Raw genomic sequence first — 24,328 nt, 5'->3', positions numbered from 1 at the left:
TAAAAATCCTATTTCTCGTATCAAACATAAACTAAAAGAACTAGCCAAGGAATTTGTTTTTGTCCCAGCTGATAAAGCTGCTAATAATATCATTATAGTTTGACGTAAATTTTACATTGAGGTTCTGCAAAAGGAAATCACGAATTCACCATCATTCCAACTGACTTCATTTTCAGAAAACGATATCTGTAACAAACATAAACTATTAGCTACTTCTTTACAAGCAGAACTAAATATAATGAAAGTCCCAACTATGTACTGGCTTCCGAAGCTACACAAATCACCTTACAAATATAGATTTATTTCGTCTTCAAGTCATTGTTCCACTACTAAATTGTCTATTCTACTTACTAGTACACTTGGTACAATAAAAAAACCTGATAATAAATTGTTCAAATAAGGCCTTTGAAAATAGTGGAATTAACTACTTTTGGAGTGTCAAAAACTCGTTGGAAGTACTTGATTAATTGCATGCATATATTGGTGAATTTCAATCTGTTCAAAGTTTTGATTTTTCTACCCTATATACCACTTTGCCTCATATTCTTATTAAGAAAAAATTCACACACCTAATTAAATGGACATTTAAAAAGTCGGAATGCGAATACATATGTTCAAACTCTTTTAGGTCATTTTTTAGTAGCAACAAACAAAAGAACTATGTCATTTGGACATGCTTTGATACTATATCTGCCCTTGAATTTTTACTTGATATCATTTTTGTTCGCTTTGGAGATTCCGTATATCGTCAAGTTATCGGAATTCCAATGAGGACTAGCTGTGCACCACTTATTGCGGACCTGTTTTTGTATTGTTATGAGTTACAATTTAGGACTAAAATCAGCAAAGACCCATCGAAACAACATATGATACAAAAATTTAACAATACTTTTAGATATTTGGATGATATATTGGATGATATCGTTAATTATCCATTTTTAGATGGTGACTTTCCCTTGTCACCATCTTATGGTGTTTATATATCTCAACTTGTACGATTCGCTCGTGTATGTAACAAAGTATTAGATTTAAGCGAGAGAAATTTATGTATTACTGAAAAATTATTACACCAGGGTTTTCGATATCATAAACTAGTCAAAACATTTACTAAATTTTATCATCGGTATAAGGACATCATTCGTAAATATAACTCAACATGCAGACATCTTATACGTTCGGGTATTTCACATTCAATCTTTTATGGTAATATTCTTTACAAAGCACAAAAATGTCAGTATTCACCTCAAAAGCTAACAAAACCTTTAAACAGACTTATTAAGAAGGGATATAGTTACGATACTGTTGTCAGGTCATTAAAGATTGCATATTTTGGCTTTAATATTGATTCACTTATAGGGTCTTTGCATCGGAATTAAACATATTTATTCTAAAACCAATTGTTGGCATGACACGGGTTATGTTCTTCTCATATATTTTATGATGGTATAATACTAAACCCCTAACAGGAGGAATTGTGCCTGATATTCATATGATGAAGACATAATCTTTCAATCAGTTTAATTGAGGTCTGGAGCTGTCATGTCAGTAACTGCTAGTAGTCTGCTGTTATTTATGTATTATTGTCATTTTGTTTTTTTTTCTTTTGTTTCCTATTCTGATATCGGACTCGCACTTCTCTCGAACTGAGTTTTACTGTGCGTACTGTTGTGCGTTTGTTTTTTCTACATTGGCTAGAGGTATAGGGGGAGGGTTGAGATTTCAAAAAACATGTTTAACCCCGCCGCATTTTTGCGGCTGTCCCAAGTCAGGAGCCTCTGGCCTTTGTTAGTCTTGTATCATTTTTAATTTTAGTTTCTTGTGTATAATTTGGAGTTTAGTATGACGTCCATTATCACTGAACTAGTATACATATTTGTTTAGGGGCCAGCTAAAGGACGCCTCCGAGTGCGGGAGTTTCTCGCTGCATTGAAGACCCATTGGTGGCCTTCGGCTGTTGTCTGCTCTATGGTCGGGTTGTTGTCTCTTTGACACATTCCCCATTTCCATTCTCAATTTCAACAGTAGTATATATATATATATATAACACATCAACTATAAGAGGAAAACAACAGAACAACAACAACACTGAACTGCTACATAAATAGAAACGGACAATTTGAATAGAACTGTCATATTTCTGACTTGGCACAGGACATTGTAAGAAAAAAATCAAGGAATTGATTCAATTAGTTTTAGCATATTCATTCTTTTTCGACCCATCCCTAGACATCTGCAAAAGGTAAACGAAGACTTGTGATATGAGTTGGATCCCTTTCCAACAGTGTTTTTTTCAATGAAGCTGATCGACCGAAAGGTCTTTTATTAATTCAGCTGATGGCTCGATTTTGTGTCAAATTAAGTCGAGATGATAATATATGACGTAAACGAACAATGCGAGACAAGTCGTAAAATTTGTCAAATGCAGAATTTTAAAGCAGAGTAAATACGGCTTGCAGTTGGACAATCAATATTCCATCTATATTGTTTAGAATAATATTAAAAATTTACTCTAAAACTGATACAAATGAACTTCAATTATTATTTTGTATTTACCAACTATGCTTTAAACAGATATATACCTAATTGCCATATCAACAATGTTTACAGAAATGCTTTTTTTGTTTTTATTTCATTCTAGTATGTCGGCAGCTCCTGAAAACAACCCTGAATCTCCAACTATGATTACACAGGGGTTTGAGACTCAACAAGCTCAAACAAACAGAATCCAGCACCAATAATTGTCAGTTAGAAAATTAAATGTGTTTGGCCGTATACAGATTTTCCTTGGCGGTTTGCTAGTGATTCTGAGTGAAATTGGATTGATTTTGGACACGATTTCAATGCAGAAATATAAAGACTGTTTAAAAAATGAATATTACAATTTTTCCGCCTACTATGACAATTCATACGACCCATATTACTTGTTATGCAACCGCCATTTCAATACCAAGCGGCAACTTGCCTTTGACATCACAAGTTTGATATGCTCTGAATGGGTAAGTACATGCATGTAAATGTGAATAAATGATAGAAATGACTCACAAGATAATCTTTGATTGATATGTTGTGTTACTAACATGTGATACTAACTCAGTATGTTATTCAAGCATGTCTTTAAAAAAAGGAAAATGCCTTTATTTATTGTGTATTAACTCCGATACAATTTGCTTACTTATTAATTTGAAAAATACTTTTCATAGATTTGCATAGAAAAATCATTTAAATTTCATTCGTTAAAAAAACATTATATTGTGTTATCATGTGTTCAAAATGAGTACTAAAGCAATTCATTCAAGTATGGATCTAAAAACTAGTGCAATCATTCCTGGTAAAAAATCTTTAGTGTAATCATTTCTGATACGAAAGCACTAGTGTTATCATTCCTGGTACTAAAACACTAGTGTGAATATTCCTTGGATGAAAAACATTAGTTTATTTTGTCTATTTTGTATACATAAATCAACTATGCAAGTTTTTATTCATCACAGTGAAGAAAAAAATGTCAGTTAACACAACTCACGACGTTATGTTACATACACCTTTGCAGAATATTCCCATTTTATATGTATGTTTTGTTAGCAAATATTCAGTCTTTTCCTTAAATGATAAGAAACTTTTATGTGTTACAACCACAAGGTTAAGGATAACTGTTGCAGTTTCTTGTGAGTCTTAAAGTAATAATTGAAAAAGATGACCCAAAGTGTTCTTGGAATTGTCCATCTACATGTTTCTAATAATATTATGGCGCATGTCCAATTATACTATTAATTTTGCAGTGCATTTTAACCGGTATTCTTCCCTTCTGTATGAAAAATCGGAGAAAAGCGAACTGGAGATGTCTGGTAGGTAAACGTTTAATCGGTTAATAAAACAAAAGCAGGAGGTATGATAGAGCAGTAATTGTTGTTTTATCTTATGTTTTCTGTATGGACTATTATGAACTGTTTTGTTTTGGTAACTCTTTTGTAATTTTGCAGTTCATTTTGATGTTTTGAATGCGACCAAGATGCAATATTGTTTTACCCTTGTTCTCATTAGACATTTTTTCTGATGGATTAGGTATTGCTTATCTTTACGGCATACATGTTCCTTAGTTTTTCTAGTTAAAGTTAACCTTTAGCTTGCTTATGACATAATAAAACTAATTTCAATTGATGTGTATTGATTTATATTTAATTCTGCGATGCATGATTGATTTATTAGTTGATATTAGATTTGAACTAGTTTTTTAGTAACTGCGAGTACTGATAGATCGGTGCTTTTTATAAGTTGTTTTTGTGATCTGTTTCAATCATATGAGTCCAACTTATTTTTACAGTTTCTTCTTTTGGTGTCCTGTTATACTGCTGTCCCAGGCGAGAGTGAAGGTTAGACGCTAGCAAACACGTTTAACTCCGCCCCATCTGCATGTGCCAGTATCAACTCAGGACCCTGTACTTCAGTGGGTCTCATTGGTTGCTATCAACCATGTATTGTTTTCTACATATATCTAGAAATTTATTTCTAGTTTATACATAATAAAGAAGATGTGGTATGATTGCCAATGAGACTTAGATTGTTTAACATCTTATTACATTTGTAAGTCGGGGCATTTTATAGCGTACAATACAGCGTATATTTTGCTCATTGTTGAAGGTCGTTCAGTGACATGTTTGTGCTTACTTCTTCGTCATTTGGAATCTGGTTGATGGTTGTCTCATTGCGAGAAGCAATCATAAAGGGTACCGCATCTTCTAACTTTTATGTTGAATGGCTCCATCTTAATCCGTTCCTTTTCAATTATAATTTTTTTATTCTTTATCCGATATTCTCGCCTTACGCAACGCGTTGCTTAGGACATAGAAATACCGAGCATCCGTCCGCCTGTTCGCCCGGTCTTGTTCGATCTTTCATATGGACAGATCTTTCATGAAACTCATATCATAGGTTTATATCAGCAATGTCTCGAACATGTTCGAAAATTAGTTCTGATCAATTATTTGTAAAAAGATCTGTTCCCTTGAAATATTGATTATATTTGAAATTGAATTTGATTAGCCTTCAATTCTCTGAATATCTATACTATTAAATGAGAAGACCTCATTTTGTGTGTCGCTTCTCTTCCTTCCACAATAAATTAATCATCATGCCTTTGTGTCCTATAGGTACCATGCATAGTTCGTAGATATGTATTTGTTAAAATATTGGGGAACCTTCACCAATAGAATGATCGAGACGAGGACCTCGTTGTCTTCTGTGACTAAAAAACGAGTACTTTTAATATCTTAACTACATTACAAATTTTGTCAAACTAGAATATAATTTGTAAAGTTTTGTCAAATTACTTGCAGATGCGTGATTGTGTATCTCTTCCAAAGCAGAAAATTAAGAAAGTTAAGGCAAGCTCTCATGCCTTCCAAATAGAACTCTGTAAAAATGACGTGATCTCCGTAAGGAATCTGTTTTGACTATACTAGTTCTCAAAAACAATGTACTTGCTGGTAAATATTAATGATGAAAACAACAATTAAACAAGGTAATCAAATTGATAATTTTAACATTTTCTAGACATTTAATGCACAGGGAGATTATATGTTAATGGAGTCCGTATGTTGCTATGCAATAAACCACTTCTGATCCTAGTTTCCAGAGCTAGAGCAAACAAGATTAGAAAAAAATAAACGATGTGAAGCAAAGACTTACTCTTTGTAATTAGGGCACTAAGGCAATTTCAAAGAAATTTTTTTATATGCACAATGAGTATGCTAGAAATTTAAGAAAAGTGTGTTAGTAACCTAATCCAATATATGTAGGGTCTGTAAATTACACACGGGGTGAGAGCGAAGGTCACTAGTACACTGTGTTACGAATCTATCTTACCGAATATCTTAACATGTGGAAATTTAGACTAGTGGCCTATTAAAGTGATCAAGTCTTTAATACCGTTAGAATAAAGAACCTCCTTCCATTGGTCTATACAAACAAATGCCAACAACAACAACTTGTTAGCTTTAAATGTGTTTTATGAATTTATTTCATTCGTTCATCGTCAATTTCTTCGTCTGTTGAAACCTTATAGAATTTTCTTCAACACCGTGTTGTATTTTTATAAAGGGACGTAACACCACTTCCAACCGTGTATTGAAATAACCCCACCTACTAACCCCATATGAAATATACACGGTCTTCACGCAGATGCAGTTAACCCATCATATTCATAGAAACACATAAGAGGTAAGATAAAAGGCTATACATCCACAGACACTTGTATCTGCAGAAAAATACCTATAGGCATATAGGTAATTTTTTTCTGAGATAAGTGGTTCATGTGTAAACATCAGTTATGGTTACATGCGATACATCCACTTGCCAAATATTAAATCGTCGAGAGAACAACAAACTGCTTTAAAATTGGTATCTGTTGCTGTTTTAACAACAAATTTGGACATACAAATGAATGTAAAATGCACCTGAATATCCGATATTAGATATATTCTATAGTATGCAAAATCGTTTAGGAAGAAATGTTTATCCAACTTTTAAAATATCTATCCTAAAAGAAACTTGATGATTAAGGTAGTAAGAAATTAAGTCAGTTTCAAATTCAGAAAAAAACGCTTAAGCCCCGTCACACTAGACCACGATCGCACCACGCTCAGTGCGATCTAAAAAAAATCAAATTGTGGTGAGGTCGCGGTATGAGCGGCAAGAAAATGCAAATTTTCGTTGTTTTCACGATTGTATTACGTCCTCAACACGCTTTTAAAACGATCCGGCTACGATCATTCCACGTTCACACCACACCTATTATTCGACCTCACTACGATTATCACGATCTTACTACGCTCATCACGTTCTCATTTCGACCATACCACGATTCATCCGATTGCAACACGATCTTACCACGGTTCTATGCGATTATAGCACGCTCTTACCATGATCATACTACGATCATACCACGTTCATACCGCGATCTTACTATGCTCTCAACAACAACGTCAGCATCGAGTTCCATATAAATACTATTCCATTCCTTCTGTTTCTCATTAATACATAGATGTTTTGGAAACAACACAGTCATGCCACCAAAATCTACCAGAACCCGTCGGCGTGGTGGTAGGTGTAGATGTCTTAAAGTGAAGGCAAGTTTAAGACCAGGCAACAGGGCTCTTCTAAGTAGAGTATCTGCTTCTTGATTCTTGGACCAACTCTGTTAAGAAGTTCATCGAACATCTCTGGTGGCATTCTCGAAAAATTAAAGAAGGAAGGTTCATCCTCGATTCGTATTTCGTTCATCAACTGATCATAATGACCATCTGGAGTCTCTTTACGGTTGATAACTAAAGACGAACCCAACAAGACCTACGCCGTCTAAATTTTCTTCTCATTCTTCTTCTCTGCTCTCTCAATAATTATATTATGGCCTTGTCTTTAAGATTTTGTATCTGTGTTAATGATTGTAGAAGCTTACTACATGTACATGTTCTTGTGTTTCCATGGTTTAATTGAAATTGATGTTTCAAACAAAACCTGGAGAGCTTTTATATATTGTAAGTGACAATGACTATGAGCATGGCTAAAACTTGAAATGGTCATAGTATGAACGTAGTCAGGTCGTAAAAAGAGCGCGATGAGGACGGCATGAGCGTGCTTGAATCGTACTATGGTCTTGAAGAGCGTGGTATAAACGTGGTATAGTCGTAGTAGAAGCGTGGTTGGGTCGCGCTGAGAACGTGATGACCGAATGGAGATCGAAGTAACGTCGCTGTGAGATCTTAACGCAGTTTCTCTGACTAGGATCGCGCTTTCGCTACATTGGTACAGCGACCGTTGCGATCTTAACACGACTTTACTGCGCTCTCAATACGCTTCTATTACGTTCTGATTTCGCCACGACTGCACCACGATGGTTTTGAACATGTTCAAAGTTGGTCCATGCTCATCACGATCGTGAAGACCTCACAACGACCGATCTACACGATCGCACTACGTTCGTCAAAATTTGCATTTTTTTCAGAGATCGTAGTGCGATCGTGGCCTAGTGTGACGGGGGTATATCAACTTAACAATAATATGGATAATGACTGTTAATAGACATTTTTGGAAAAAGACAAATGAAAATGTAATTTATTTAACAGGACTTTTGTATAAACATATATATATATGGTATAAGGCAATATCAAGGATAAAATTTGAAATTATTTGTACAGGAATTGACCCAAACAGATATAGAAACAAATTTGTTTTTCAAAAAATGAAACACAATTTTCTTCATATGCTGGTAAAAGTGTTTTTATATTTTACTTTGTGATAAGGCGAAGCATCGAGACATGATAATCTGGTCTTAGGGAGCAACCATTTAACTTCAAGGGGGGTAATGGTTTTTTGTCTGAGTCAGAAATTTGTTTTCGAGCAAAGCGCGAACAATTTTATGTAGTTTTTCAACGCTATCAACAAATTATTTTTTTTCAAAATTCTATAAGATAAGGTATGGGGAAAATCTGGATTCAGAATTTTTTTTTTTGTTATCTGCTTGAACAGAATATTTTTTTTTCTTCACCAAATTGGGGATAAGAATATTTGTCTAGGAAAAAACCATACCCCCCCCCCCCCTTTTGAAGTTAAATAGTTGTGTCCTTATAGCTAGTCAAAGCCGGGTTCATGTTTCCCACCTTTTTTATAAAAAGTTACAAAATAGATTGGTACATATAAAGTCTTGTTTTTGTTTTTTGTTATTGCGTCCTTAAGCTAACTCTCATTACATTCATGTGTCAATGTCAGAGTAGTGCTGTGGGTTGCTGGAGTTATTATCACGTGTTTGCTTGTGCTGTACAATAGCTTGAAATTTCAACTGATAATCGATTGTTTGTAAATCGGAAAGAAAATACAACCTATTTGTTTTAAAGAGGAAAATTATACACGAATGGAAATAACAATGTACAGAAAAAGAGTTTGTTGATTTAAGAATATGCAATTACTAATATAATCGCTGATATGAAAGTATATTCCCATGGCTATTCGTGTATGATTGAATTTTTTTAATGTCCAGTGACCAATGTTTCATGTATTTTTATACAAGTTCATTCTGACTGCAAATTGAATAAAGTCTTCGTATATTGAACCAATTAGCATTGATTGAACAATTTTACTATTTATGTTTCGAACAAACTTTTAAACGCACTAAATCTCAATTATGTTATCAATTAACAACTCGACAACTTTTTTCAGTTTTGAAAGTTTTCGGTCTGTTATTTCGTGTACAGTGATTGTGTACAGTGTAGATGAACAGAAATCATCTATCTTGAAAAAAAATATTCCATTCGCATGGTAAAGCGATACTTTTTCCGAGACTAAATTACGTGAACGATGACAGACTACACTACTGGGGATTGTTCTTTTGATTTTCTTTTTTGTGGAGGGATTTTTCCCATAGAACACACCGTGTATTAGAGTACCTAAACGTGCGTGGTATTTATTTCTAAAATACCAGATGGTTGATGCGTTTATCTAATTAAAATATAGATCTCTGATTTCTGTATCCTCATGTGAGCTTATAGATGCGAGCACGCAAGTTAATATAAATATGAATTTAATTAGATTGGGTGGTATGGTTTCCTCTATTTTGGTTTCTTTGACATCCTTATAAAAGAAAGAGTAATTCAAATACCATGTCAAAAACGATTTTATGAATAGATTTTTACAGCGGATGATCATGAGGGCATGCCGGTGTTATGTTGCATCAGACATTTCTAACCACATGACTTGTTTTTGACTGATAACCGAACGTATTTCGTATAATTATGCGGATATTATCGAGTGCAAAATAGCATTCCTTATTGCTTGTTATATATTAATTTCATCAATAAATATTCATGAAAATAATTGTTAAGAACATAATAGATAAATGATATGAAAATGTTTTGTCGTGGAAATATACATGTCAATAACAAATCAAGAATACGGAGAATTTGTGTTAACACATGCGGAAGAATACCTCAGGAACGTTTTGAAACAAACGCAGGAAAATATGAATGCCTATTCAATTCCAATCTATTAGAAAAAACGAATTATTACAGAAGAGTGTCCACCATGCACTTGCACTGCACTTTAGAATAGTAGAATAGAATGATATACAAATGGATGAAAATTATATGTAACTGTTATACAAATATTAATATCATAAATAACAACAAACCAGAGTATACTGATACCAAATGATTATATCACTACAATATAATAATCATTACGGCGAGGTTGAATTCCCTGTCATTTATTCATCATCTATACAGGAACTAGTCTCAGAAAAAATATATCTATGTTCCTTAACCTAACTTTCAGGTATAGATATGTGATTTTTTTTTAGACAAATACTTGTGACCATCCACCAAAACTTGGGGCATCCGATGTTCACTACTTCAGTACTTTGATCTATAACGGCAGTAATACACCTTTCTTTGTCGGACTATTGCGGTGTCGGACCAATGGAGCGTCGGACTAATGATGTGTCAGACCAATGGGACGTCGGACTAGTGAGGTGTCGGAATATCGGGGCGACCCCACTGGCAGGTTTAGCATATCCTCCTTCACTATTAGCACTCGTCATGTTAAACATGACATTACAATTCTGCTGTGAAACGTCTCATTCAGTGAATTTTATCAAATAAAGGAAACAGTTGTAAACCGGTGTTCAAAAGTTATAAATCGATTGAGAGAAAACAAATCCGGGTTATAAACTAAAACAGAGGGAAAAACAAAGGAACAACATGAACACTGAAGTGCAATAAAAACAAACGTCAAAAATCAAAATCAAAGTCAGTTAAATCTTCACTTGTTATGGAAGATAGTCAACACTGATGAATTAGTTACATTATTTTCATGTTATTTCGATGTTTGTTTCCTCAGAAAACCGCATTTATGGTGTGTAACATAATTGCAGCATCAGTTTTAGTACCCGGCATATACATTCTTAGGGTTATTGAAGCAATTATAGTAAGTATTGATATTTATCGATAATAAAAAAGTGAAATATCATCGACGTTTTTACTGTATTTTTGTTGGGTATCGATGAAACATTAGAGAGTCGACTTTTCTTTAAGGATTTCTTTTGAATTGCTGAATAATGATATTGATTGATTATAGTGATGGTTGCATGATTTGGTCAAACAGTACTAACTAAAACATGTCATGACAGAGTCCTTAGTGAAAATAATTAATTGTAATAAAGGTTATTTAACAAAACAACATTAATATTTTAAATATAGTAGTCTGATAAAAGTTCTAATCGTATATTCTTATACCCTTCAAAATGATATTTATGTTAGTCCGCTTGTCATTATCTTGCACATATGTCATACTTAGAAATATTCTTTAAAAATCATCATCATAAAATAGTAAGTGTAGAAGCTTGTTTGACGCTTTAGAAAAACATTGATTCTGATTGTCTAAGTGCTTTCTGAATAAATACACTCCAAATGTTCGGGCTAAATGAATTCTGAATGGGCTACATGTTTGCTTTTTCAACGCAAAGATCTCCATTGAAAACTAGAAAACATGTTAATTTTAGTTCAAATGAACCAATATATTAATGTGATCTTACTTGAAGTCTGTGGCTTGGACGTTAAAATTATATAATTTTCTTCTATTGAGCATAACTTTACAAAAATAAGTATCGATCGAAATAATGATTACCGGTACCAGAGGCAGATTTAATATTCCAAAAATTTAGAACCTACAACACAGATGAAAATATTCCAAGATTTTAATTGTTATCCTTTACTGTGACATCTGTTTTGTCCTTGTCAATAAAAATAACATGGTCATGTACCAAACTTATCAATACTGATGTTTAAAATTTATTTTCCAAACAAAAATGGCATTCCATTATCTAGACAAATTAATGTCGTAGGTATTTCTTAAATTTGAGTATTTTCCAATGACCTCAAAACCTTCATAACATCTGAATACCTCAAACCTTCAATAAGTGCGCAAACTATAATGTAAGATGTCAACTTATAATTACGATAATCAATAACCAAGCTATTCTAGTCCCTTCATAATAACCAGATAGAAAACAACGAATGATATATCCGAATCAATTTCATTCACTACTAAACATATCTCGGAAGTGCCCCTATTAAAACTTATGAGCTATGACAGAGCACTGAATAAATGAAATTGAAAATTTGCTTTACAGACTATTGAATGCAACGTTCTTAAGTATTTGTTAATCTAGAACAACAGATGCGTAAGATACCAAACTGATATTTAAGTTCACGTCAAAAACAAACTTATAATGCATTAACGTTGAATTCATAATGCGTCATATAACGGTTGGAATACAAGATTTGATTTGCGACGATTTGCATTTAACTTTGGGTACAACCATTTAACTTCAAGGGGGATGGGTGTGTTGTTTTCTTTCTGAGTCAGAAGCGCGAAAATTATAATTAATGTTTTGAACCTATCGATCAAATTATTTTGTTCAACATTTAACACTATAAGGTATGGGAAAAATCTGGATTCAGAATGATTTTGGTTTGCCATCTGCTTGACCAGAATACTTTTTTATTATCAAACTGGTGATCAGAATATTTTTTAGGAAAAAACTATAACCCCCCCCCCCCCCCCCCCCCCCCCTTTGAAGTAAAATGGTCGTTCCCTTAGCCTCAAATAATGAATATCTACGTTATTTGTTGCAGAGAGACACCTATGAATCAAAAGTTGTGATTCTGTTATCTTTTATGACTGTGGTATCCTTTGCAGAAGTGATAGTGGCAATCATGGCCGCTTCATACTGCTGTTGTTGCTCTACATGGGGAACATCAGATCAGCAGGTAAGCAAAATGAGATCATTTTAGTGAGCTTTCGTCGGAATAATGTGAAAACAACATAGAATGTAGAAAATGAAATATTTCAACAACAATAAAAGAGAACTTATTTAAACGCCATGATTGGTTACTATTAAGTCCTTTAACAAAATCACAACCAGTTCGTAAAAGAATATCTACAATTGATCAAAATGTTCGACTATCATACCATTTGTAAAACAGTTTCACTTTGTATCTTTTTAGATAAAATGTACTGTTTTTTTCTGATATTTTCGTACATTACCTATTTTAAGCGTTGATGCCAAATAGCCAATCAAAAACTAGTGTTGCTTCGGTACGGTAAGAATTTCCTGCTCAACTTATAGCCCATTTTGTGTTGATCATGATAATCGTAATAACTTGAAAAATAGTAAAATATAATTTGCCCCTGTTTGAAACAAAATATTTGTTTTTGTTTTCGTGTCTGCTTCATTTGTTTGTTGGGTTTTTTTTTCAATTTTTATGTTATAAATTAGGCAGTAACTCTCATCGTGTGAACAGTTCTTGTTATTGTTGCCTTTCGATATTGATTTTGCTCATTGTTGAAGAATCCCATACATGCTTTCATTCACGTTCTTCGAAATCTCTTTACAAATCATTTCACATCTCTTTACTTTTATATTGCACTAACTCCTAAAGCTTATATTTAATTGCATTCTTTATTATTTGTTGGATAAATATTGACCAGAAACAATCAGAACATAACGCTGGATAAAATTATTGAATTTAATAATTCATGAGAAAACATGTTATCAAATGGGGCATATATAGAAAGGCTAAATATATTAGAGGGATTTTCCTGTGGAAGTTGCGAATTTATATTTGCAAAATTTACATATTTCATTTCTTTACCTTATTAATAACTTTTAATAATGGAAATGTTAAACTAGAAAAAGTATCCTATCTGTAGTGCTGTTTTATTTCTTAAAAAGGGTGTCGTTTTTGTAAACGGTACACAGCCTGAATTGTTTCTTGACTTACAAACTAACATTGGAAATGTTCAACCGCCTATGGATAATACTGGACATATAGATATCCCGACAGTGAGCTATCCCAGAGCTAATCAGTATCAAGAAAACACTACAAACGAACAGATAGGACCAAACATTCAAACTGTTGAAGGAACACTGCCAAAAATTGACAGTACACAGCAGGAAGCTTTTGATACTAATCCACTGCCTTACAAAGTATAAAGAAGATAAATTTATAAACTACATACATACATATGCATTTATTTTATATATATATATATATACAATGTAATTTTTAAGCATTATTTAGTATCTAAATATAATGAATATTCACAATTTGATGAAAAATAAACGCATTATTTCTTTAATAAGACAAATCTTCATCGGTCTTGCATATATCCAGACGAGATCGGATGCAGATAAGGATCTTTTTAAAGTGCAGAATATTATACAGTGTAATCAATCAGATTTTATTGTACTATGGAAAATTGTTTGATTTATGAACACTGTATTTGTTCTGATTATTATTATTTTTTTCTTCCGCCAAATTTTGTTAACGCGTAAAATTTTTGTTTCGCAATATGTCGCTAAGATATTTCTTATATAGTATCATACAGTTAATGCGCTTTTTATTTTCACCCATTCTAAGCCGAATAATTTTCTTTGTAAGAGTTATCTCCCTATTCACTATTCATCAAGTGTGTGCATCTCCTTCGTAACAAAAAAAGATATCGACAAAATTCTTTTTCTTAATTGTTCGTTACATCCTCAGAAATTTTTGGCTAATTTGGATCGAAGCGATTCGAAGAAATTTTAAAGCAGTTATCTACCTTTACCAAATAAAATTGTCGGTATGCTTTTTAACTCATAAACCGTTAACCGTATAACCCTGGAATCTTTTTATTTGAGGTCCCTAGGTCCTAACAGAAAATGAGGTCAAGGTCAAAGGTCAAGGTCAAGTTCTCAAATTTTCCTTGTTTTTGCATTTTCTCAAACACTTTAAAAGATATATATGAAACAACAAGTGCAAAATATTTGCTTTATTGTAATGAAGATAAGTTACATTTGGTCTGAAACAATCTAATGGCATCTTATAGAAGTTCGTGCCCCTGAAATGTCAATTTATAAGGTTAATTGATTATTACTTCAACTTGGTTCATTATAAAGCCATATGACCTTATACAAAAGGTTGGATGACAAATGAACTTGAAAAATGACAACCGGAAGTGACCCTGAGAAAACCGGAAGTAGCCATTTTTGCACTTTCTTCATGGAAAAGTACTCGGAATCCATATATTTTGTGATTTTAATACATTAACTTATCACTGAAGACTAGGAATGACTTTCGATAAACCGGAAGTGGCCAATTATCTCCTGATTTACAAGCAAAAGTATATAGAAACTATATATTTTTGGAATAAGTGTGAAAGAAACTATTATATGAGACCGTAAGTGACATTTACTTCACCGGAAGTAGCTAATTATCTCCCTTATTTCACCCACTTATTTATCGCATCAGTATGAAGAAACTGATGATAAGATGCCAATTTTAACTTTGAGTAAACACGAACTAGCTTCTTTTCAATAAATTTAAAAATTGCTGTGAACAAATTGTTTTTAATTATATAATTGAACTTGTTATATATATTTTCAATTAGATTCAAATGAGCTTTTATGTATAATTATTATATATGCAATACTTGTATTTTTATTAATAATAATACTAAATTAAAAAATGTAAATGCGAATATAACTGGAGTTTTATTGTTTCTGTTTCAAAGGTGAAAGGTTATACTGGCTTATAATTGCTTACTACCACTTCATTTTATCTCTGATGGACAATTGTCTCGTTGGCAATCATACCACATATCCTCAATGTTTTTGAGATAAGTACCACAGTATTAATGCAGGCCATTTCATAATAATTCACAAGTTTTTTTTTTTTGTTTCGTTACCAGTGTATAGCCACTTTATTTTCCAAATAACAAATTAAAGATCGTCCAGCAAAATATTAGATCATAAAACTTAAGATAAATGTATATTTAAAAAAAGGACACAGATTGATACATCGAATATGGCTTAAAAGTAAAATAACAAAAATAGCGAACCCCGATAATTCATATGATAATAAAACTGATAATACATCATGCAAATACTGGAGGAGTACAATTTTACGATTAATACATTATTTTAATGAAGATTCCTTTAATTGAGTTATAGAGTTAAGAAGGGGTTTTTGTACCAGAAAAATGCTGTGGCTGAAGTAGAAACTTTAAACTATTTGAAAGGTCTTATTTTATATTGTAATAATTTGATATTTGAAATTAATAAGAATTGTGCATATATGATCCCAACTCTATTTTCTGACTCATTGCTGACATTTGGTCTCGTTTTGTACGTAAATGATGACAATAACATTTTATGCTATTCTCTCAGTTTCACTTTGAGAAGTACGATTCACACCTTCATCAGATTACTATTGAAACCTGCAAAGTTTGCATGTAATTACTTCAAATTGCAAAATGCACTTTCTCATATAATGAACACATAAACAAAAAAACTATAACAATCTATTGAACATGCTGTAGATGGATATAAGCAGTTACAATTCAAATGATGAACCAACTTTTTTTGGTTATATATGATTACATATCTATACCATATTGTAGTTATCTATACATATTTCATGTCTGTATTTCATGGCAATAAGGTATGTTCTTATAAGCACCGGAAGCATTGCACGAGAATAAAACCATTCTTTAGAGTAATTGCTTCAAAGTCACTCATAAACAAGGTATTACCTGATGTATGCATCCACCTATATTCAATTTTATAAACAAGAATGTATCATGGTATTTTGCTTTAAATAATATATATTATCTTATTATATTATTTCAAAGGGAACTGAATTTTAATAAATATTATATAAACAGCAACAATGCAACATTTCAAGATTCATATGTAAAGTTTACCCACTGTTGTGCCTTATTCTCATAACTTCCTCTAATAATGTCACTGTTATCAAGAATGCTGTTGACCTTGATCTAACCTTCCATGTTACCGTTTTTATCTTTACCAAACATGTACGTTCTACTGTCGCACTCTGGTATCGAAGTGATTCCATGGTTCACATCAAAGTTTTGACTGAGGTCAGAGTTGCTCTAAGCGTAACTCGATTGGCATCGATTATGATACTATACTAGTTACCGGAAATTTAGATACATTAAACCAGGTACTTCATATCTGCGAAACAGGCAATATATGCCCTCAATTTTAGAATTCATTCATTCATTTTTGTATTATTCAAAAAAATCAGTCTGTATGTGTTCTACAAGGATCGCCAGTCCTTCACCTTTCATTTGATACCTTAATAACTAAAATATATTCTACATAGTTATATATTTAAACCTATGAGTAGGAACTATTTTGTTTTAAATATGTATTACTTTCCAGTATGTTCTTTTTTTTACCGGGCCCAATTTGTTGGTGATACATCTAACAAAGTCTATCCAAATCATTGTGCAAAGAATTCCACACAAAACCGGTGCTAAGGGACATCTTAAACTTGCAGTGAAGTTGGGAGGTTTTTTTTTTGTTGTTGTTTTTTTTTTTTTTTTTTTTTTTCCGTCTTGAAGGCCTCACTGTGACTTTGAGATGAAGAACAGCAATAAAAGCGCTGTTCCTTTGCGTTTTGTGTGTTTTTTTGCTGTGCATGTACTGATTGTGTGTCATGGTTGGATACCCCATATCCTTTGTTTTTCTATTAAATATCTGTCTATGAATAATTAGAACATGAAGAAACAAATTCTAACTTTATAACCATTTTAGAAACAAAATATATTGATTGATTATTAGTTTAACATCCAGTGGGAAATAGTTCATGCATGTTGAAGACGAGAACAAATTATTTATACTGAATACTAACGGTAAGTCCTATAATAAGGGTCGACCTCGAGATAAGGTGAGACATTTTGATTTCCACTAGAAAATTAGGTATAGTGACAGACATTTAGCCATGCAAAAGGTCACCTTCGGGCCCTTCGAAGAGTTGTCACAAGGGTTTATATTTATGTAGAGGGTGACACTCTCTCTTCACGAGGCATTATATTTAACGTCTCCATTCTGACTGGACGTGACAGCGTATTTATGCATCCCGCACAACCAACCGGACACCCCACATTGGCAAGAATTTACTACCGGTCGGACGAGGACTACAAGTGACAATATTGCTATTCCCAAGTCACTCTTGGGGACAAAACAGAATATACGTTAAAGCCTTTTTCTCAACATATTTAATTTTAAATCTTTGATTACTTATAATTTTTATTCATTAATTGTTCTTTGTTATTTAACAGGTCCAGATTGTCTGGTTCTAAAACTTTCAGTATCTACATTTAGAGCATACAATCTTGAATATGGTAGTGATAGAGAAAACCAGTATACCTATATGTCGTGCGAGAAATAATTTGTTTCACGATCAACGGCCAATATTTAAAAAAAAGAATGCGCATGCAATCGAATTGAAAAATAAAAAGCCTGACCTAAACCCTAACCAGACGGAACTCAGATTTGGTTTAGCAAAGGACTTTCTCCAAACATTGCTGCTCTTAAAGTTTTTGTAGGCATGCTACAAACAAAACAAAAGAAAGACTTAATTAATTCTTGCCACCACTGAAAGTCAAAAGGCCTTTAATGTTGTACACTATAGGATCTTATTATAAGAAATATATTATAAAGCCCCATTAGACATCTGGAAAGTAATTCAAAATCTATATTCTTTAATCACTGTGGCAATACAAGTAAAATGGGGGGAAAAACATCAGTAAATAATTTCCATTAATAAAGGCGAAAAACAAGGTGGTGTCCTATCTTTCTATTTCTACAAGTCATATATTAACGACTTACCAATAGAACTAGATAAAAGAATTACAATAGATGATCCAAATGTAGGATCCAAGTCATATTTGCGTAGATCTGGTCAAACTGTCGTTTAAATTATTCCTTTTCCCCGCTTTATTTGTGAAGTTCCGAAAACGCTTTATTTCTTGTTATTTGTTAACAGCTATAAATGGATACACTAGGATATAATCATATTAAGTTTCTAATGGATTTTAGTTTTATTCTGATAACAAATTCCTAAGATAATGTTATGAAATTACGAGCAGAGACCGTGTATATTTACGCCAAACATTTTTCATTTATAGCTGAATAAATAGATTTTGCAAAATGCTCTACAAATTTTAAAGTTAATTGGTTTGATAAATGTAACAAAAATATGTTGAAGTCACTTCTGAAAAATCATTTTCGTAATGAGATTTGAAATTTGTAATTTTCATGTGATTACATTATTTGATTTCACGAGGATAATATAAAAAGTAATGATAAGTTTGTGTTAAAAAGATTTCATCTTATCAACAGTTTGAATGAATTAAAACATTTGAATTTGATTGTTTTAGAAAAAAACGCATTTCAATCTCCTTCTAAAGAACAAAATATTGAAATTGCTAACCTTAAGCATTTTTCAATTTGCCTTAAAAAATTGAAAAATGAAAAATGCTCCAACGTGGAGCATTTTTCACTTTGCCTTTAAATATTGAAAAATGAAAAATGCTCCAACGTGGAGCATTTTTCAATTTGCCTTTAAATATTGAAAAATGAAAAATGCCCCATATTGGTTGAATTTTCATTTTTAGAAAATTTTCTCAAAAATGAAAATGTTTCTGTGTGGAGCATTTTTCAATTTTTGTAATCGTTTGACAAAATAAAAAATGCTCCAAAGAGGAGCATTTTTCATTTTTCAATTTTATCAAAGATATTGAAAAATAGATAATCAAATTATTTTTTCATTCATTGTTAACACTTTAGAAATTTTGTTGTTATGCTTTAAATATAATACACATGTGTGTATATACACATGTATTACCTTACACCGAAAAACACCGGAAACAACGCACCAGCAAAATTTTGTGATGTGGCGCAGGATTATTATGCAATTGTTATTTCCCTTGTTTAAAACCATGAATTTTATATTTCCCTATTTTGTTATTTACATTTAGGTTAACTAAATATTTTCTATATATCTTTTAAATCAAATAGATATTGGTATGTTTAATTCATTGATAAAGACATTTATTTTTACTCTCAAGTTTAGTATTTGCATCGTCGCAAATCATTTGTAAATTTCTATAAAAAGTCAATGTACATTTAACATAAGATCTGAGCAATTAACCTGTGTAATGATCAAGGCGTATCAATGCCTGTTTTTGAAAACACGTATATATTGAGGCCTTTTAATGGATAATGTAAATCTGATATGAATAACAAAGTGCTCTAAGCCCTCAACGACAAATTAGTATACCCGATGCCGAGATAGTTATTCCTTAATGTAAAGTAATTAAACTGTAACAGGAAACTTTATTAACATAAAATTTCGTACTTTCATGCACTGGCTACGGGGATGGTGATACCCTCGGTGACAACCTAGAAAAGGTGTAAAGATAAAAACAACACCTAGGAAAGCTGTTCTTTTCCCAATCTCCCTGTATAAGGTTGATGAATATGTCATATACCTTCTAAATACGGCTTATTTTGGAAGTCATTGAATGATCCATTTCTTAACTAGATAAAATGAATTATATAATTTTTTCACTGTTTTTGGTTTTTATTTACTTAGCTATTTAGATACTAATAGTGCTTTAACATTTGGCATCCATCGTCTCTGTTTACAACTAGAACATTCAAGCTGTGGTCCACATCTCCGAATCTCAATGCTACATTTTGGTCCCGTGAGGTGGATGTTGAATTTTACAGCAATTTTTCTGTTTTTAACTGAAACACATTATTTTGGGAAAACTAATCAGAAATGAAGCAGGCATTTGAGTCAGTGCTTGGTGGAATTAGATACGACTGTCTTTAGGAGACAATTTTTGAAGATTTAGGTGTATAATTGTTCCTGTGGTATTTTATTTTTATAGTATGGTTTATTTGGTAAATGTATAATCATAATACTAGTAGGTTTGATGTTGTCAAAACTGATATTGCTGATTTCTTTGTTCATTTTGAGACAGTTTTTCTATGATTTGGAATGAATGTGAAGTGGCATTTCAGTTAAAAATGAACTTAAAATGTGAAGCTAGTTTACGTTTCTCTAGATATAAGAAGATGTGGTATGAGTGCCAATGAGACAGCTCGCCTTCTAAGTCACAATTTTTAAAATAAAAACTATTATAGGTCAAAGTACGGTCTTCAACACGGAGTCTTGGCAACACCGAACAGTAAGCTATAAAGTGCCCCCAAAATGACTAGTGTAAAACTATTCAAACGGGAAAAACAACGGTCTAATCTATATAAAAAACGAGAAACACTTATGAACCACATCAACAAACGACAACAATGAACATTAGGTTACTGACTTACATGTAGGAGAGGTGCAAACAAATGTAGCCGGTTTACACGTTTAATAGGTACCAATCTTCACCCTTACCCGAAACAAAAGAGTGAATGATATGATTATGACTGCTTGAAAAAAATAATTATTCCGAGGTTCAATCTTAAGGAGAGGGTTTCCTATTTTAAATTTCAACTGCGAGTCTGTAGTTAGAAGGAAAAGTGGGGGAAAATATGAATTTGGTTCGCGTTTTAAGATACTAGTTCATATCACTTATCCTGATAATTATTCAGATTTAGATGTGTATTTTAATGAATTATTTACATCATGTTTGAATGTTGAGAGGGCTAGATTTGTTAATTTTAAGCACCCTAAGAGTTTAGGTGAAGCTTTATCACCGGCTATTGAGCATGAAGCTGTTCATTTTTCGGGTGATTCAGAAACTATTGATGAGCAAGAAAGCTGTTCATAACAGTTTTTAAATTTAAATTGATATATTGAGGAGGCGATTAAGATCACGTAGGGAAAGTAAACCTAGGAAATGTTTTAATTGTCATTAGTTATGTTATGTCGTGTCTAGGTGTCCAAATATTTATTTCAGATTTCATGCTAGAGATGAAAGGTCTGCAGATAGACATTAGTGAAGTGAAATTTTCAAAAATAGAAGGGAAAAGTAATCAAAGAACGATTTAAATCACAAATTTTAAATTTCAGATTGTGTTACCTTTGATCAGTGTTTGTTGTTAGATTGTGTTGTATATATACAGTTTTACTTTAAGGTTATTTCAATGTACTCAGAGATGTTACACTTCTCAATGTTTGCTGTTTGTTTTGTCCAAGCGAAGGATGCTGTGCGTCTCATACATCGCATGTTGTTATATGTTTGTATAGAAACATATTGTACGGCTGATCTGTGTAGTTTGAAGTGTAGACTGTTAAGTAGTTTTAGTAGGAATTGGTTTGTTTTATGAGTTGTTGCTTGTTTTTGATCGCTATCTAAATATTTAGTATTTAGAGAGTTTATGGAAGTCTGATTTCTGTTAGTGATGGCAGAAACCAATAGAGTAAATAAGCTTGAAGTAAGGAACACTATTAGCCTATACAGATGGCTCTTATGTATAGAAGCTTGCATAAAATTTGGGCATCGTCCAATTCGCTTTTCAGAATCTTGCATAAAAAAGGTGGTCATTGCAACTTTTCATGGATATCAACATTAGATGTGCCGTTACAATACAAGACCTTTACCAAGAAGACACAAAGTTCCCGTCAAAGGACATTAAATCTGATAAACGTTGATAGACTTTTGTTAAATTTGATTGTCAAATGTTAATGCATATATATACAATTGTTTTCGTAAAGGAGGAGGAGGGTAGCAGATTGATGTTTTGGTCTTCCTTGAACAGCTTCGTTACTGTATTTAACTTTAACTGATATATATATATCTGATTTAATGTTTGATTATTACAAATTATTCATGATTATTTTATTTGACATTTGCATCTTGCGTATTTATTGGTACAGATACATTTTGCAGACTTTATTTATGAAATTTATTGTTTGTCTTAGGGGGGAGAATGTGGAAGACAGGATTATTATGTAATTGTTATTTCCCAAGATTAAAACTAAAAACTTCATATTTCTCTATTTAAGGCAAAGTAAACGTTTTGCACGCCTCCAGAGGAATTTGGGACAAAAAACGTGCGTCGTTAGTTACACGCGTTATCTTCCCTACTCTTATAAACACAAAATTATTTTTGCAATATGACCAAAACGGACGCTCAGAAGATAAAAAAAACCACTCGATCTACCTAATAAAACTGTGGCTGATAGTGGTCTAATTTGTAATTATACCACATCTTATTTTTATATTATTTAAAAACAAATACCAATTCATTTGCATTATATACAGGCACACATTCTCATTTCCATTCTCAATTTTACGATTTGTATGGCATTACATCTGTACATTATTTCCTCCTATAGGACATTGACAACATGCATATATAAATTATGTATAATTATAAAGTTTTAAAATTATATAAATGAATGTCACTTAATATTTTGGATGGAAAGTATTCACAGTCTACTGTATTTTAGAAAGGAATATCCTTCGTTAAGTACTTCCAAAAAAATGCTCTGGTGTTAAAAAGTCTAAGAGAGCTTCCTGATTGCCAAGCAGAAAGCAAGACACGTACTCGTCTGATTTCGAAAGCAGTGTGTATACGAAATTGTCACTGGTCATTTCTGATACTAGTAATCTTTTATATAGCAAGTGTGTTTGAAGTTCTGTGCACATACTAATTTGATGGTAAAGTGTATCTTGAAAATAGTGTCCACACAAGTTGCAGTTTCCGCTAGTCGGGAGATTATTCCAAAGTCTAGCTACATATTTCGCGGTTATAAGTCTGCCAGTAATTTTTTCACAACACTGGGAGTGATCTTGGATACGAGATGACACATAAAATACTCCGATCAGTAATTCATATGCACGTTCTACTTTTGACCTTATTACAACCATAAAAATTCTCAAGATAATATGCAGATGCAAGTTTCTTATTTTTTTGGGAGTCGTTCATGTGGATATTTGATGAATAATGGTACAACTTCGCAAATTATTTTCTTTGTTACTGAACTTCCAGGAATTAGTATATCAATATCGCAATTCCTAGATTATCTCCGTAGATTGTGAGAATGGAAAGATGAAGAAAATTCGCAGTTGCTATTTGTCCGGCTAGCCGAACGAATAGTACCCAGAACTATTTGTTCGGCCAATACAATGCCCATGGCACTATTTGCGTGTGCATACATAATATTGTCTCCAGCAGCACCAGCGGGATAGCAAATTATATATATGGGCATTTAAAAATCTATGTTTTGTAAACTTTATTGTTAGGGCACAATCTGGTTACTGGTAATTGAAATTGTTTTTTTCTTTATACTAGTATATAGTCCAATGTGGATAACGAATAATTATAAAAAAAATCATATATACTAGTATTCCGTTTTTATTACTTCATCTATGCCTTTATATTGTAAGCAGAGAGAAGAAAATACTTGTAAAACAAACTCGGCTAGTGTTTGACTCATGCATTTTAAGTTAGCATACTAGTAAAGGATTTTGTCCA

The 24,328-nt window shown here is 32.5% G+C and overlaps 1 protein-coding gene across 6 annotated transcripts in view; it reads left to right on the top strand.

The window, feature by feature from the left end:
* Window positions 1-24,328, top strand: part of LOC127703079 (uncharacterized) — a 182,639-nt gene that overhangs the window by 111,248 nt on the left and 47,063 nt on the right. For 3 of the 6 annotated variants that reach the window (XM_052207486.1, XM_052207480.1, XM_052207481.1), the window contains exon 6: window positions 13,778-15,073. In XM_052207486.1, coding sequence (XP_052063446.1) covers window positions 13,778-14,038 — 261 coding nt within the window. In that variant the 3' untranslated portion in view covers window positions 14,039-15,073. Of the gene's footprint in view, window positions 1-2,638; window positions 2,997-3,776; window positions 3,843-10,881; window positions 10,969-12,677; window positions 12,813-13,777; window positions 15,074-24,328 lie in introns of those variants that run through there. The other 3 variants (XM_052207485.1, XM_052207484.1, XM_052207482.1) reach the window with 3 other exon arrangements.

The sequence above is a fragment of the Mytilus californianus genome, unplaced genomic scaffold (genome assembly GCF_021869535.1).
Source record: "Mytilus californianus isolate M0D057914Y unplaced genomic scaffold, xbMytCali1.0.p SCAF_5, whole genome shotgun sequence".
Lineage (NCBI taxonomy): Eukaryota > Metazoa > Mollusca > Bivalvia > Mytilida > Mytilidae > Mytilus > Mytilus californianus.
The sequence above is the reverse complement of the archived record's forward strand: the minus strand, read 5'-3'. Positions and strand labels throughout refer to the sequence as shown.